General features: G+C 47.4%; 2 protein-coding genes across 2 annotated transcripts; one reads left to right on the forward strand and one right to left on the reverse strand.

Moving 5' to 3' along the window:
- The first annotated feature begins 644 nt into the window (after positions 1 to 644).
- Positions 645 to 4,080, forward strand: LOC123443800 (putative pentatricopeptide repeat-containing protein At5g09950). Its single transcript, XM_045120331.1, has one exon. The coding sequence runs from the start codon at positions 650 to 652 to the stop codon at positions 3,914 to 3,916; it is 3,267 nt and encodes a 1,088-aa protein (XP_044976266.1). The 5' UTR covers positions 645 to 649; the 3' UTR covers positions 3,917 to 4,080.
- A 1,110-nt stretch (positions 4,081 to 5,190) lies between these two features.
- On the reverse strand, positions 5,191 to 6,800 carry LOC123443801 (protein EARLY FLOWERING 5). The gene is made up of 2 exons (XM_045120333.1): positions 5,904 to 6,800; positions 5,191 to 5,465 (listed from the first exon to the last, which is right to left on the reverse strand). The coding sequence occupies exons 1-2, from the start codon at positions 6,668 to 6,670 to the stop codon at positions 5,351 to 5,353; spliced, it is 882 nt and encodes a 293-aa protein (XP_044976268.1). The 5' UTR covers positions 6,671 to 6,800; the 3' UTR covers positions 5,191 to 5,350.
- Positions 6,801 to 17,472: the final 10,672 nt, after the last annotated feature.

Consider the following 17,472-nt stretch of genomic DNA (forward strand, 5'->3'; position numbering starts at 1 on the left):
CCGTGAACTCTTGTGGACGGGTTTCTTTACCCTTTCTTCAATGAATATACGATACACATGCTCATGTGTATTCTAGAGAAAAAAATATAGGCGTGAGTCATTGTCATGAGATCGACCGCCATTAATTAGCACAGTTCCTAGGACAATGGTGTCTTTCGCTCTTTGCTTCGTCTACAAGGTGAGGAGATGAGTCACGGGGAGGACGAGGGGGGAGCGAAACTTCCTTCCCACGCGAGCGGTTGGGCGATGGCGTGCTCCATATCAAGGCCCGAACATCCAAATATGGAGTCTCATGTGTCGCATATGGAGCACACTCGATTAATTATGAGGACCCAAGGTCGGATGACGACGCTGCTAGAATAGTCATTTTTGTTGAATTCGTCATATGATGGTTGTTATTATGTTGACGGGTCAATATGAAAATTTGTTACTCCTTTTGTTTCTAAATATAAATAGAGATTTTACGATAGACTACATACGGTGTATATAGATATATTTTACAGTAGATTCACTCTTTGTTTCGTATGTAGTCTATAATTAAAAAAAAAGATTTATATTTAAAAACGGAGAGAATACAATTGGAGAAAAAAATATTAAAGGGTCCCTCTAGTTATTGTTTTTAGACGAGGGCCCATCTAGAGTTTAGAGGATGCCGGCGCCGGCGGTTCTACAATCAGTGAGATTGAGAGCGGGAGTCATTTTAGAACGTCAAACCCGGCCGGAAACAAACGTCAAATACATGCACCGCAGGCTCCCGCCGTTGCCCCATCTCACCCTCCGCTTCTCTTCCTCCTCCAGCTACGCATCGCCTTCCCCGACGCCGCCTCGCCGCCTCCCACCTCCGGTGCCACTTCGCGACCTCCTCGCCCACCGTCTCCCACTTCTGCATTCGCCTGCCCCGCCTCCTCGATCGCCACCGCCGGTGCACCCTCACGCTGACCTCCTCCTCCGTCGCCGCAGCGGAGAGGCTGCCCCGGAGAACCTCCACCTCGAGCTCGTGAAGCGAGGGCTCACCCATGACCTCTTCCTCTCAAACCATCTCGTTAACTCCTATGCCAAAAGCTCGCGCCTGGCCTGCGCGCGCCAGGTGTTCGACTGTATGCTGGAACGGAACGCCATTTCCTGGACCTGCCTGGTATCTGGGTACGTGCTGTCAGGGATCACTGATGAGGCCTTCCGGGTGTTCCGTGAAATGCTACGGGTCGGTTCCGAGTGCAGCAGGCCCACGTCATTTACCTTCGGGAGTGTGCTCCGGGCGTGCCAGGATGCTGGACCAGACAAGTTGGGATTTGCGGTGCAGGTCCATGGATTGGTATCAAAGACTATGTACGCATCAAATACGACGGTGTGCAACGCCTTGATCTCGATGTACGGTAATTGCTCTGTTGGTCTGCCCATCCAGGCGCAGTGGGTGTTTGATGCCACACCAGTCAGGGACATTATCACGTGGAATGCCTTGATGTCTGTCTATGCTAAGAAAGGGTATGTGGGTCCGACATTTACCTTGTTCACCGAAATGCTGCGTGATGACTCAGCAATTGAGTTGAAACCAAATGAGCATACTTTTGGGAGCTTAATCACTGTGACAACTGTGTCCTCCTGCAGCTCACGAGTGCTTGAGCAAGTGTATGCAAGGGTGCTCAATTCAGGCAGCTCAAGTGACGTCTATGTGGGGAGTGCTCTTGTTAGTGCATTCGCGAGAAATGGCATGCTTGATGAAGCTAAGAACATTTTTCTCAGTTTGAAAGAGAGAAATGCAGTTACCTTGAATGGTTTGATCGTGGGCTTGGTTAAGCAGCACTGCAGTGAAGAAGCAGTGGGGATTTTCATGGGGACTAGGGATTCAGTTGTTGTGAATGTAGACTCATATGTTGTGTTGCTCGGTGCGATAGCTGAGTTTTCTGTACCAGAAGATGGATTGATGAAAGGTACGGAAGTCCATGGGCATGTTCTTAGAACTGGACTTATTGATTTGAAAATTGCTCTCAGTAATAGCCTGGTTAATATGTACGCCAAATGTGGTGCCATTGATAAGGCCTGTAGAGTTTTCCAGTTGCTTTGTACAAGGGATCGGGTTTCCTGGAACACCATTATCTCAGTTCTTGATCAGACTGGTTACTGTGAAGGTGCAATGATGAATTATTGCATGATGAGACAAGGTTGTATAAGTCCATCAAACTTTTCAGCAATTAGTGGCTTGAGTTCATGTGCAAGTTTGAGACTTTTTTCTGCAGGCCAGCAAGTACATTGTGATGCTGTAAAGTGGGGACTGGATTTGGACACCTCTGTTTCAAATGCACTGGTTAAAATGTATGGAGAATGTGGAGCTAGGTCTGAGTGCTGGCAAGTTTTCAACTCTATGGCTGAACATGATATAGTTTCCTGGAATTCTATCATGGGTGTCATGACCAATTTGCGAGCACCTATTGCTGAATCGCTAGAAGTTTTCTCCAAAATGATGAGGAGTGGGTTGGCCCCAAATAAAGTTACATTCGTTAACTTATTGGCTACATTGTCACCATCGTCTGTGCTCGAATTGGAAAAGCAGGTTCACGCTGTGGTGCTAAAGCATGGAGCTATAGAAGATACTGCAGTTGATAATGCTTTGATGTCATGTTATGGTAAGTCAGGAGACATGGATTCCTGTGAGCAGCTGTTTTCGGAAATTTCTGGCAGAAGGGATGCTGTCTCATGGAATTCAATGATTTCAGGTTACATCTACAATGGCCATTTGCAGGAGGCTATAGACTGTGTTTGGCTTATGATGCACAGTGACCAAGTGATGGATTGCTGCACCTTCTCCATTGTACTGAATGCATGTGCCTCTGTGGCAGCGTTAGAGCGTGGAATGGAGATGCACGCGTTTGGTATTAGGTCACAGTTAGAGTCAGATGTTGTGGTTGAGAGTGCTCTTGTTGATATGTACTCAAAGTGTGGAAGGATAGACTATGCCTCAAAGGTGTTCAATTCCATGAGTCAAAAAAATGAGTTCTCATGGAATTCTATGATTTCCGGTTATGCAAGACATGGTCTTGGAAGAAAAGCTTTGGAGATATTTGAAGAAATGCAGCAAAGTGGAGCAAATCCAGATCATGTCACATTTGTCAGTGTTCTATCTGCCTGTAGTCATGCTGGATTGGTAGACAGAGGTCTAGAGTACTTTGAAATGATGGAGGACCATGGTATATTACCTCAGATTGAACACTATTCTTGTATTATAGACCTTCTTGGTCGAGCTGGCAACCTCATCAAGATACGGGAATACATTAGAAGAATGCCAATGAAACCAAATACTCTCATATGGAGGACTGTATTAGTTGCTTGTCGACAATCGAAGGAGAGGGACAAGATAGATCTGGGGCGAGAAGCTTCAAGGATGCTTTTGGAACTAGAACCTCAAAATCCTGTAAACTATGTTCTTGCATCTAACTTTTATGCAGCAACAGGAATGTGGGAAGATACAGCCAAAACCCGAGCTGTAATGGGGGGAGCATCAGTGAAAAAAGAGGCTGGTCGCAGTTGGGTAACCCTAGGTGATGGAGTTCATACCTTCACTGCTGGAGATAGATCACATCCGAACACCAAAGAAATATATGAAAAGCTGAGTGTTTTGATCCAGAAGATAAGGAATGCAGGTTATGTTCCAATGACAGAGTTCGCCCTGTATGATCTTGAAGAAGAGAACAAAGAGGAGTTGCTGAACTATCATAGTGAAAAGCTTGCAGTTGCCTTTGTCTTGACTCGCCCCCCCTCAGGTGTCCCCATAAGAATCATGAAGAACCTTCGGGTTTGTGGAGATTGTCACATGGCTTTTAGATACATATCTCATGCTATTGGCCGGCAGATCATTTTAAGGGATGCCATCCGATTCCACCATTTTGAGGATGGAAAGTGTTCTTGTGGGGATTACTGGTAGCTTGTTTATATGGTGGTAACAGTGACAAGCTATTGTTAACCTCTTCAGACTTTGTGGTACCAGACAACCAGGTACATGGTGTTTTTAACTTATCACGAATTTGAGGTCATTTTTGCTATCCAACATGTAATATATCCCATTACCATGAATTGGCCGCTTCCCTATCCCAAGTTGCAAAAAGATCCTTAACCTTGCAAATAGTATATTACTTGACTATAACATGACGTAGCTAAATACCCGTGTGTTGCTGCGGGATGAAATAACATTTGAAGAGTGGTGGCGTGTGACCGATTGTCCTCGGCCGCGGTGGCGAACGACGCTGGTGGGTAATTATTATGGGTGCATGCGAAGTAGATTATGAGCTATTTTGGAAAGAATGTCCACTATTAAGGGAAATACGGTTGAAAACTAGTAGTACTAGTAATTATCTGCAGTCCTAATTAACCGTCTGACTAATTAATTAATTGCATTAATGGCTCGATTTCTAAATTGATTTGGCGTGAAACGACCCCTATTTAAATGAAACTAATTAATTACACGTATAATTATTTGTTCACTAATTAATTGCATGCATATTTAGATTTTCAAATTGATTTCGTGTTCGGTTTTCAAATTGGTTTTGCATTAATGGCTGTGTGTGAAACAACAACGTACCAACTCTCTTTAATACCATATAAATAGATACTGACTTTCTTTTTGAGACATTTGAGTTTGCTAACCACATGTCCCATGCGGTACTATAGATACTAATTTGATTGATGCCGGTTTGATGCTATGTGAAAACTCCTATGTGGCTTAGAATTAGCAATCTAGATATTCTGCTTATCTGTAGGCATTCTTCAGTGAGTATCTGTGTATAGCATACTCCACGAAGGGTAACATTTTAGTATTTGTGATGCATCCGTAGTCTGTGTGAATAGCTTGTTTTGTTCCACGCAACCAAGTTCACTTTTTGCACAAACCACCAGTTTGCAAGTCTCACTATATCTTCAGTACATCGTGGTGTGCACATGATATTATACTCCATGTGTAATAATACCTTTGATTGCAAAAACAAGAAAATTGATTTGATCTATGGTTTTGAAATAGTCATCCAGCTTAGTAATATTATGGACCAAATAACTCAATTCACTCGAACTACGTGACTCGTTCTTTGGACAGAAAGCTAAATTGGGATTGAAACCCTGCAATTATTCTGGATAACCCTTTACCATGTACGTTAGTCAAATATCCATTTTATCATTCTTGCGTAAATTAATATATTAACAAGCAAGAAAGCTGGAAAGTGGATTTTACATTCATCAAAACTGACAGGACAGCACAAATGAACCCAAGGATATAATAGTGTGCAAGATTGATCTTTCTATACTTTGGATGAAAGAAGATAGATTATACTTCAGACTTGTACAGAACAACACCGCCAAACATGAGCCATCAATCCAAATCCACAATCCCAAAATTGGAGAGAAGGATCTTCATTTGCTCGACGAAATCCGAGCCTGTTGCGTACTCTGTTAGCATCCCCACTGCAAACCCAAACATAGCCCATCTGCGGAAGTTTTTATAACCAGAATCACCATACAGGAACAAGCAGTCTTAAACTTTTTAACACGATTTTTAACATTAAATCTGTATCATCCTGCATTTCAGCATGCTTCTCATAGTTACCAGCACCTTCTATGTATTACTGTAACATAGAAGTACATGAGGGGAAAAGATCATTATAATTTGCAGCAACTTCACTATGATCTCATTATTGATTAGTACTCATTAACATGCCCAGGCAATTTAGTACTCCCTCCGTAAACAAATATAAGAGTAAAACAGTGATCTAAATGCTCTTATATTTGTTTACGGAGGGAGTACTAGGTTAGTAGATATTAGTATTTCACCGAACTGATTACTCCGTTTGACCATCTGTTTGCTAGTTAGAAAGTCCAATAAAATAAACCATGTAATTCTTAAATTTCAGGCAATTTGCATTTACCTTCCATTGGCAATCTCATTCTTGGCCAACCACCCAAAGAAGGGTCCCTGGTTGGTCTCCTCCAGCTTCTTCTTCTTGAAGTATTCCTGTAGTTCCTTGGCCACCTTCCTCTGGTACTCGAACGTGACAACCCCTCCCACTGGTGGCGTCGCAACAGCTGCCACTGCCGGCTTGGTCTCGGGAAGAGGAGGTGACGGCTGTGCTGGCTTCACTGGGGTCGGTGGCTGGGACAGGCTCGGAGGCGTGGACAGCGCTGGCGTCTTGGGAGGCATAGGCGGGGGCGGCGACAGTGGAGGCGCCGCGGGTCTCCTGGGCCCCTCCGCCTTGGAGCTCCTGATCACGGCGAACGACCTGCATGCCCGGTACGGAGGCGGCGGGACGACGCGTCCCACCTTTACCTTGATGGAAGGGATGGAAGGTGTCAAAGACATTGCTTGGTTTGAGCTGCTTGGCGTTCCTTCTTCTTTGTCTCTTGGAAGGCAGGAATGAACAGAGAGGCAGAGGGGAATAGAGTGGGAGGGAAGGAGGAAACGCGTGGAGAAGGTTTGGACACACACCGGCGTGCCCGTTGTGGATAAGAGTGTGTGGTACCAAGCCCAACTCTCTTCTTCTCTCAAAAAAAAAACTCTCTTCCCCTCTCTGAGTCTGGGGGCGCCAAGACGTTGGAGATGCGCGGGAGGCGAAGCAGCAGGTGTTCGATGACGAGTTGTGTGGATTAGTTTGTGAGGTTTGCAGGGACTCGACATGGGCGCAGCACGTTCAGACATTCCTGCCTCCTGCTGCGTGCTGCGATTGTCCCACTCAGTAGTCCCCAGTGTACTTGTCAGTTGGAGACTTGCCTGGTCGTCTTTTCACTTTTCTGAACGTGCGACTTGCGTGGTTTGACAGGGTGTGGCGGTGTAATTTTTACAATTAGCCATATGTTCCATTAAACAAACAAGTTACCGTGGACACACATGTACACCACGGGGATATGTTCTCAGGATAGCTACATAAATTATACTCCCTCCGTTTCTAAATATAAGCATTTTTAAAGTTTTCATTAGGAAATTACATACGGATGTATATAGACATATATTAGAATGTAGATTCACTCATTTTACTCCGTATGTAGTTTTTTAATAATATCTTTAAATTTTTTATATTTAGGAATGGATGGAGTATTACGAAAACGCTTGTGTGCGACGTGCCGAACGAACTTTTGATCGATCGCGTCGCTCGCTCGCGTGCGCCGCACTACACCCACCAGCGCTGAAGCGCCACACGTTATGTGGGCCCACGCACATCCCTTCTTTCTTTCTTTCTTATCCTCTCTTCCCAATGCGTTCCGTCATGGATGTGCTCCTCCTCTCTTCTAATGCTCGCCGTCATGACCGCACTCTTCTTCCATTGATGGGGTTGTCCACTAGGGTAGGGCCATGGATCTGCTTTCCAAGATTCATGTAGGTCCCCATATACTTACTAAAGTCCCAAGGCTGCCGGTGCGGTCTAAGTCTCACTCGAACATGTAGAATCACAATCGGACTAGACTAAAGGAAGGTGTGGACGAGGTAGAGACTGAAACGACAAGGGACTTAATCTATCACATAAAGCACAGTGAAGATCGACTTACCAGTAACACCATAGTTAGAGCTGTTGTTACTAATAACTTTTGTAGTTATTAGCATTAACTCGCCCTTGTTATGAAGCTCAACGGGTCCGGACATACTCTATATAAGCCTGCCTTGAGCTCCGTGACAAGGGTTAAGCATTCCGTGTACTCACACTCCCCATGAGCAACACTAAGCCTCCGAGCTCGAGACGTAGGGTCTTTACCACTTTCGAGTGGGGCCTGAATTCGTATATCCTAGTGTCACAACCGCGCCGTAGCTAGGCTCTTCCCTTTGTTCGTACCCCTGGTATTATTGTCAGATTTATCCCCTCGACAATTGGCGCCCACCTTGGGGCGGCGCGTCCAGCAAATTCTGGCGCAGTTGGAGTTTTCATCCCTTATTGTCATCATGATGACACTCGACGACGAGATGCTTTTCGGCTCCCTCAGCTTCACCGCTGATGATTCGGCGTGGCTGCAGGAGGCGCCGTTGGATACCGATGATTTGCCCGCTCGAGGTGCTTTGCACTTCAGCGTGGTGACGCATGGGGTCCTTATTCGACAGTCGTCGTTGTGATACCTCTCAGCAGACCCACGTCCTGTTGTGGTTCGTCGCAAGCGCTCCAGGCGCTCACGGCTGCAGCATTGGATCAAGCATGCGGTGGCTCGTGTGGCAAAGGGAACAGAAGTGTGAAGTACAGGTTCGCCTAACCAGCTTCATCGGACACTTGGAGTCGGCATGCTTTGCTAGAGACCTGTGACAGCCCGAGACCGACGCTCCAGAAGATTCCCCTTTTATTCCGTTCTCGTCGTGTGATTCGTTTGTTTGTCATAAACATCATCGCATCATGCGCATCATCTGCATCGCATTGGCACTCCGTTGCCGCCAGTTTTCAAAACTTGCATCCGTTATTTGTTGTCGGTTCTCTCTGTTTTCGCCGTTGACCGTTCTGATCCCAACCACACTCGCCCGCGCCCGCGGCATCATTAAAATATTGTTTTAAAAGGGTGTGCATAAAGTATTTTCGGATTGGGTTGAAACTTGGTGTGCGGTATTATTTTAATGTAGGTAGGCCACCTACCAAATTTCATCGCAATCGGAGTTCGTTTGATACCCGAACAGTCGACCATAGCGGCACTGTCGTCGGTTTATCGTCGAACGTTTTTCGGGGTTTTAAAAATCTCGTTGCCGGGCCGCAAAACCCCTCTCTTCTCTGAGCCCATCATGGTTACACAGCCCACCTAGCTCATTAATACCATCTCCATGCCCGGAGCCGTTCGGTCGAGATCGTACGACTCAAAAACGGGCTAATTCCCCTAACCCTAACCCCCTTTCCCTATTTAACAACCTCCCTCTGCCTAATTTTGCCTAACCCTAGATCCACCTCGTTTTCCGCACAGCCAGCCACCCAGCCGCAGTTTCCCACCTCCCAGCGCCGCCAGGGCCCGCGAAGCCCATCTCCGGCTGCCCCAGGCCCAATGTCGTGGGAATAAACCTGACAGTAGAGGTGTAGGGTAAGAATGGAGAGGGGAGAGTCCTAGCTACGGCAAGCTTGTATGCAAGATGTATGAGTTCAGGCCCCTCTTGTGGAGGTAACAACCCTACGTCTTAGTGCTCGGGAGCTCTTGCAGTGTGGATTGTGTAATACAGGGGGTGCGAACCCTTGTGCCAGAAGGGAGGGGTGGCTTATATAGAGTGCGCCACCTCTCATCAAGGCCTCGTCATCTAAGGGCTCGATCAATATGAGTTAAAGATATACGTTAGTGATAACGTATGCAAGTAATAAATGCTACTAAAGACCATTGGCTAAACGCGTGTCCGTTAGCCTTTGTGGGTGACTTCTGGTCTTCGATGTCGACTGGAATCCTTCCGAGTGGATACAGGTCGTCAAGTAGATGGGAATGTAGTCCGAGTGTTTACGTAACGAGTGACTTTTTAGGTGCCATCTTCATCCAGACGGAATCTTTTGTCTGACCCTTGGCCTAATAATGAGGCACCCTTGGGTAGGACATTCAGGTCAGGCATGTGACCCTACCCTAGGTACATATCCCCATCATTAGCCCCCGAATGGATCGGGGTTCGAGTGACGAAGGGGTCGATGTGAGTTCTTGTCGAGTCTTTCTGATCTTGGTCGTTTTCCTAGGATTGATAAAACTTCGGGTCAACTGAAATCTTCGTCATTCGCCTTGATTGATTCTGTTGCGAAGTGTGCTCGGGTAATTTCAGATGCTTGGACTCATTCCGAGTGACTGACAGGATCTTTTGATATGACTAATCACTGCGGCAGGTCCGGATCTCACGGGATTCGAAATTTTGGTTTCCGCACGCCTCGCGGGGATGACGCAACTGTCAAGACAAGTGAAGCAACGACGCCTCGATTATCGCGCCGTCATCATCGCCACGCGTCACGTCTCCTCTGATATCAGGATAGGATGAGATCTGGAGGGCCCACCAGTTGGTGACTCAGTCGGTCGGTTATATATAAATGCGGCTGGGACTGGGCCGCGCCTTGATATTTTCTTGCTTCTCCTCCACCTTCGTCCCACCAGCTTTGCTCAGTCTTTCCTTCACCACCGCAGCCATGCGGAAGAGCAAAACCTCCAAGCTCGAGCGCGCCAAGAAGGGCGGCAAGGGGAGAAAGCCTGGTCGGACCACAGTGCCGCCAGGGTGGATATAGGGGGATTTTCTCTCGTCCACAGTGATGAAGGAGGACGTCCTGGATCTCGTCGACAACGGGATGGTGGCGGAGAACTCTTGGAGGTTGCCGGAGGGGGAGCTTGAGCCGGCACCTCGCGAGGGGGAGCGGGTCCTTCTCCTCACACATGTCGAACGAGGTTTCTCTCTGCCTCCACATCCTTACTTCTGGGGCTTCCTCTTTTACTTCGGGATACAACTTCATCACCTTCCACCGAATGTTGTCGCGTACCTTTCCGCATTTATCACTCTGTGCGAGTGTTTCTTGGGCTGCCCTCCTCACCGGGGGTTGTTCAAGAACATATTCACTGCTCGGTCCCAAACGGTGAAAAAAGTGAATCCTGGGGACACTCGGACCAACGTTATCCAGTTGTGCGGTGGTTTAGGGATCCAGAAAAGGAATAGGAGCACGTATCCTCCAATGATCCCTCCTGAATCGGTTCGGAAGTGGCAGTCGACATGGTTCTACTGCAATGATATCGCATTCCCGAACATGTCGACTGGCCTCCCTCCTTTCACCTTAGATCGTCCGACTGCCCCTAGAATACTGACTATATTCGAGGATGAGAAGGCATAAGTGGAGATGTTGGCGAGTGAGGTGATCAGCTTGGTCAGAAATGGGCTGACTGGTATGGACCTGCTGGAGATGTTCCTCAGTCGACGCATCCAGCCCCTTCAGGCGAGGGACCATGCCATGTGGCATTACTCTGGTTCTGAAGATTCCACTCGGTCGCACCCTGAGGAAGTTTCTGAAGAAACAGCAAGCCAGTGGATTAGAAGCATCACCGGCCTTTCAACAACCCCGTGGGATCCAAACGAGTCGCGCCATATTCTGCTGAGAATAAGCCGCGGAAAATGGTATGTTATATCTTTTCCGATTGTGTTCATATCTTCGTCGAGTGACTGCATACTGGTCTGATTGACTCTGTTGTCTTTGTTCTTTGCAAGAATGGATGAACTTGCACTCTCCTATGCCCAACGGGGAGCAGTTTGATCTCGGGGCGGAAAGTGAAGGCGGTAGTGCCGAGAGTGAATATGGTGATGATAGCGAAGAAATCGAAGATGCTTCAGACGACAGTGAAGAAAAAGAACAACCTCCTCCGCGCCGCGAGCCGCAATCCAAGCAACGCCACGACCTAGTGGCTGCTCCAAGCAAAGCAGTCGCCTCCAGCAGTAGAAATGTGAAGCGGGACCGAGCCGCTACAACTGACTGAGCGGAGAAGGCTGCGAAGCAGCCAAAGCCTGAGGCGCCCAAGCTTCAGAAGGCCTTGCCGCGAATGAGAATTGTCGTGCCGGTCGCCTCAGCGTGAGTGTTTATCTTTTTCGTTTCGCCATCATGACTTTTCAAGTTTTTAGTAACCGAGTGTAATTGGCTTGCCAGTGCTGCTACTTCGGTGTCGACTCATGTCGGCACTGGAGAGGACCATATGGACTTGGACATCGTGGACAAGCCTGCTCCTCGACCAGGTATGATAAGCATTAGTTTTTACTCCGTTTTATGGATTGGATTTGTCGACTGACTTGATCATCAGTGCTGCAACTTCGGGCGTCATTTTCTTAGATGACGAACAAGAGCCGCTGCATACAGCTGCAGAACAAACTCCTGTCGAGTCGGTAACGCCTGCACTAGGAATGCGTGTGACGCCTGCGTCGAGTGTACCTCCGGTCGGTTCCGGCGCTATGGCAACAGCCCCTCCGGCTGGATCGACCATCGTGATGACTGTGTTGAGTGCGCCTCCGGTAACCCAAGCTACCACTTCTATGATGCCACCTTCCTCATCACTTGCATTTTCCCTGCATCGCGTCCCAGAGGAGCAGACTGGAGCGGCCAAAGAGGCTATGATCCAAGCTGAGCTGATGATGCAGTGGACTAAGGAGGTGTTCGAGGCCAGTAAGTTGGCGTATGACGCCAGGTCAGCGTTACAAGCGAACATCCGAGTAATTTCCACTGTAAGTTAATTTCCGATTGAATCTTGTCAACCTTGCTTTACACCCACTCGGGTTTTGCCGTGTAGCTGTTTGTCTTTAGTCCAGTGGGGGCACGCTTAGTGAACCCACTGGGTGTAGTTCCCGAGACTTTTGTTGAATGCTTGCATCAGCAGGAGTCTGGACTGGAGAGGTATGCTCTGCTTTTGACTCGGCCAGGCCGGGCCTGGTCGAGTGTTTTTGTATCTAGTGGGGGCACTCTTAGTGCACCCATTGGGTGTAGTCCCCGAGACTGTTGTCGAGTGCTTGCCTCGGTAGGGGTCTAATTGGGAATTAGTTAATGTTTTACTCAGGCAAGATGGGTTTGGCCGGGTAGTTTTGTATCCAGTGGGGGCACGCTATGTGCACCCACTGGGTGTAGTCCCCGAGACTAGTGTCGATCGTTTATGAAGGGCAGTAGTCTTAAGAACTTGGGTGGGTGCGGCGGGCCGCTAATTGGTTGAATGAATTGTATTTCTCCACTCGGAAGTAAAAAAAATAATGGTGTCGACTGAAACTTATTTTTCCACTCGAAAGCAGAGAAAAGTTGAAGCGTCGACTGAAATAAATTGTTGATGTTTTTTATAAGGCTTGCGAGATTGGGTCGCAATATACCCAGATAGAATCTGAGAAGAACCAACTGCAGCTAGAGTATGATACTATGAAGGTGCTTGAAGACAAGGATCTAGTCCTTGCAAAGCTTAAGGAGAAGTCCGAAACTGATGAGCAGAAGCTTGCGGATTTTAACAGGTTGGTGGCTGAAAATGAGAAAATGAAGAAAGAAAGAGATGCGTGGGCAAAAAAGCTTGATTCTATGGCAAAGAGGGGTAACGCCATAGAAAAGTTTGTAAAAGATTTCCTGGCGAAGATGCTTGCAGCCCTCATTGGTACATTCTCTTTGCCGAGTGTATTTTTGCAAATTTCATCGAATGAAATGTGACTCGTGCTTCGTCTTTCTTCTTCCACAGAATTCTGTCCGGACTTGGAGAAAGAGACCTTCGAGGTGGAGCCATACCTGGAGCCCATTAAGATACCTGTTCCTGATGACTTGGCCATAGATAGGTATCGCCTCAACTGTCGCCTCGTGAAGGTTCAAGGATATCTCACTCGATTGCGAGTTGTTGTGGGTGGGTTGACAAGGAACTATGGCCTGAGGATACGTTCCTAGTTGATCTGGAAGCTGTGATGGACCGCTTGGGTCGGGTTCCTGACAGGGTCCAAGCATGGAAGAAATCCGTTGCACGGTGTGGAGCTGATGTTACCCTCTCACTCGTCAGGGTTCATTGCAAGGAGGCGAGAGAAGATAAGCTGAAAATGCTCCAAGTGGCAAACACCAAGAAGCTCCAATTCGAGGATTTCATGGAGACCTTCATTAGCGCTGCGACTCGCATTGCTGATGGAATTGATCTCGATACTTTTGTCGAGCCAGCAAGCCCCGGAGGTCCTTGAGAAGGAAACTGTTGTTATTCCCAAAAAACTTTAAATTTGCCTCGGTATGCCGAGTGCTTGATGTACCGTTAAACTTCGTTCGAGTGTTGAACCCGAGTACTTTATGGCTGCACGGATGACTTTGATCCGTGTGGAGCTCTCTTGAATTTATCTGCTCCTGAGATTTGCGAGATTTGCTTGGTTTCCTTCGAGTGAATAGATTGCTATTCATTCGGAAAAAGTTTTTAACTTAGGCGATTTGCTCGCAGCTAAGTTTTCCGAGTGTGAAGTCTTCTTTCCACTTGGATTATATATTTACTTAGGCGAATCGTGTTCACAGCTAAGCCCCCGAGTGAGAGAATTTCTTTTCACGCGGAGTACGTTTCATACTTAGGCGAAGACTGGTTCGCAGCTAAGCATCCGAGTGAATAGTTTGTATTCACTCGGAAAAGTTTTGTAACTTAGGCGAATCGTGTTCGCAGCTAAGCCCCCGAGTGTGAGGATCGCTCTTCACTGGGAGTACGTTTTGTACTTAGGCGAATCATGTTCGCAGCTAAGCAACCGAGTGAATAGTTTTTATTCACTCGAAAAAGTTTTTTCACTTAGGCCAACCGTGTTCGCAGCTAAGCCCCCGAGTGTGAGGATCGCCATTCACTCGGGGTAGGATTTGGGCGTGTAGCCACTCGACCGTAATCGACAAAAAAAGAAGTTATGACTTTGACAAGCAACTTTATTCAGCAAACTTCATCTGTTACATCAGATCAACCGGTGATCAGGCATAAAAACGTTTGAGCAGATCTGCATTCCATGCGCGTGGCTCGTCTACCCTCTTCTGGAGATTGTAGAGTCGATAAGCCCCATTGTTGAGCACCTTGGTGACGATGAAAGGCCCTTCCCAAGCAGGAGCTAGCTTATGAGGTCGTTGTTGATCCACTCGGAGTACTAGATTGCCTTCATGAAACGGCCGACTCCTTACATGCCTTGAGTGAAAACGCCGTAGGTCCTGTTGATAAACTGTAGATCGAATCAGCGCCATCTCACGTTCTTCCTCCAAGAGATCCACACCATCTTGACGTGCTTGCTTGGCTTCATCTTCTGAATAGAAATCCACTCGGGGTGAACCGTGAAGCAAGTCACTCGGTAGAACGGCTTCAACTTCATAAACCAGGATGAAAGGGGTTCGCCCAGTCGACTGGTCCGGTGTTGTCCTCAGACCCAGAGAACGAAAGGCAGTTCAGTCAACTAAGCACCTGTGGCATACTCAAGGTCTCGCATGAGTCGAGGCTTAAATCCTTGGAGGATAAGGCCATTCGCTCGCTCAGCTTGGCTGTTGGTTTGAGGATGGGCAATGGATGCATAATCCACTCTGGTCCCTTGGTTAGTGCAGAAATGTCTGAACTCGTCCGAGTCGAAGTTTGACCCATTTTCCGTGATGATGTTGTGCCAGACTCCGTATCGGAATGTGATCTCCTTCACAAACTTGATGGTTGTGCGGGAATCCAGCTTCTTGATTGGTTTAGCTTCGATCCGTTTGGTGAACTTGTTGACTGCAACGAGCAAGTGTGTGAACCCACTCTGACCTGTCCGGAAAGGCCCGACCATATCTAAGCCCACACAGCAAACGGCCAGATGAGAGGGATAATCTTCAGGGCAGATGCAAGTTTGTGAGACAAGTTGGAGTAGAACTGGTAGCCTTCACATCGGTCGACGAGACCTTTGGCCATCTCATTCGCGCGTGGCCAGAAGAATCCAGATCGGTATGCTTTGGAAACAATGGTCCGAGAGGACGCATGATGGCCACAGGTCCCTGAGTGGATTTCTTCCAGAATCAGTTGGCCCTCCTCAGGGGAGATGCATCGTTGAGCTACATCGGTCACGCTCTCTGTGTAGAGTTGATCACCCATCACTGTGAAGGCCTTTGACCTATGGACAATCTGACGGGCTTCGTCTTCGCCTTCTAGAAACTCTCGCCTTAAGATATATGCATAAAATGGTACTGTCCAGTCGGGGATAATTACCAAGAAGTGGGCACGTGTATCAGCGTCTACCCCTACGGGGCCTGCCAACGTGAGCGAGGGTCTTTCTCCTCCTTTTTTCTAGAGTAAAATTGTGCATCTCAGGAAGCGACTTGAGCCCTGTTTCAAATGGGGGAAACAAATAAATGAAAAAATAAAATTGGTACATTCAAAAGTTCTCCATGATTAGATCGACGACTGTCGGAACATCAACGTCAGTCGGATCGGAAGCACTTGTTGGTTGTGGGGGCTCTTCAGTGAAAGGATCTTCTTGCACAGACGGAGTGCGCAAGTGTTCCATACATACATTGCTGGGTATAGGCCTTCGAGTGGATCCGGTCTTAGCCAATTCATCAGCTGCCTGGTTTTTCATTCGGGGTACACGATGGAGTTCTAAGCCTTCAAACTTCTTCTCCAGCTTCCTCACTGCATTGCAGTATCCTGTCATGGCGGGATTCCTGACATCCCACTCCTTCATCACCTGATTGACCACCAAGTCTGAGTCGCCGTAGACCATAGGCGTCGGACGCCGAGTGAGATGGCCATACGCAACCCGTAAAGGAGAGCTTCATACTCAGCTTCATTGTTGGAGGAGTCAAAGTGAATCTGAAGGACATAGTTAAGCTTGTCGCCTTTTGGAGACACGAGTACCACACCAACACCGGACCCATTTAACATTTAGGATCCATCAAAGAACATAGTCCAATGTGTCGAGTGAATCTGGGCTGGCTGTTGCTGTTCCACACACTCGGCCATAAAATCAGCAAGGGCTGAGACTTGATGGCTTTCTTTGCTTCAAACTTGATGTCCAAATATAACAACTCCATGGCCCATTTAGCCACTCGTCTCCCGATTGTGAAGGATTTCTGATAGTGGAGCATCACCGACGATTGATATGGAGTGATCTTGAAAGTAATGTGCCACTTTCTTTGATGTGAAATATATTCCATAAAGAAGCTTCTGGTAATGGGGATACCTTTGCTTCGAAGGAGTCAACACTTCTGAAATATAATAGACTGGATGTTGAACCTTGTAGGCTTTACCTTCTTCTTCTCTCTCGACAGTCAGGACTGTACTAACGACTTGATTGGTGGCTGCGATGTATAGGAGCAGTGTTTCTTTGCTGTGCGGAGCAGCAAGCACCGACTGGGTGGAAATCAGAGCTTTGAGCTCTACAAACGTTGCTTCTGCTTCATCATTCCACTCAAACACATCTGACTTCTTCATCAGTCGGTATAAAGGCAATGCCTTCTCACCGAGACGAGAGATAAATCGACTCAATGTTGCCAGACAACCTGTAAGTTTTTGTACGTCATGCACTCGCACAGGGCTCTGCATTCGGACGATGGCGTCGATCTTCTTGGGGTTAACGTCGATCCCTCGTTCGGAGACGAGAAAACCGAGTAACTTGCCGCTGGGAAAGCCAAAAGTGCACTTAGCTGGATTTCGCTTGATGTCGTACTTCTTCAAATTAGCAAATGTCTCTGCTAGGCCAGTCAGCAGGTCGGAACCTTTGCGTGACTTGACCACAATATCATCCATATACGCTTCAACATTTTGACTGATCTGGTCGAGCACACACTTCTGGATCATGCACATAAAGGTTGCACCGGCATTCTTCACACTGAAAGGCATGGTGATGTAACAGAAACACCCGAAAGGGGTGATGAAGGCTGTTTTTATTTCATCCGGACCAAACAGACGGATCTGATGGTAACCAGAGTAAGCATCCAAAAAAGACAAAAGCTCACATCCCGCAGTTGAATTGACAATCTGATTAATGGGGGGAGCGGGAAGTGGTCTCTCGGACAGACCTTATTAATATTCTTGAAGTCGATACACATGTGAAGGGATTTGTCCTTCTTGGGAACCATG

This window comes from Hordeum vulgare, chromosome 3H, assembly GCF_904849725.1.
Source record: "Hordeum vulgare subsp. vulgare chromosome 3H, MorexV3_pseudomolecules_assembly, whole genome shotgun sequence".
NCBI lineage: Eukaryota > Viridiplantae > Streptophyta > Magnoliopsida > Poales > Poaceae > Hordeum > Hordeum vulgare.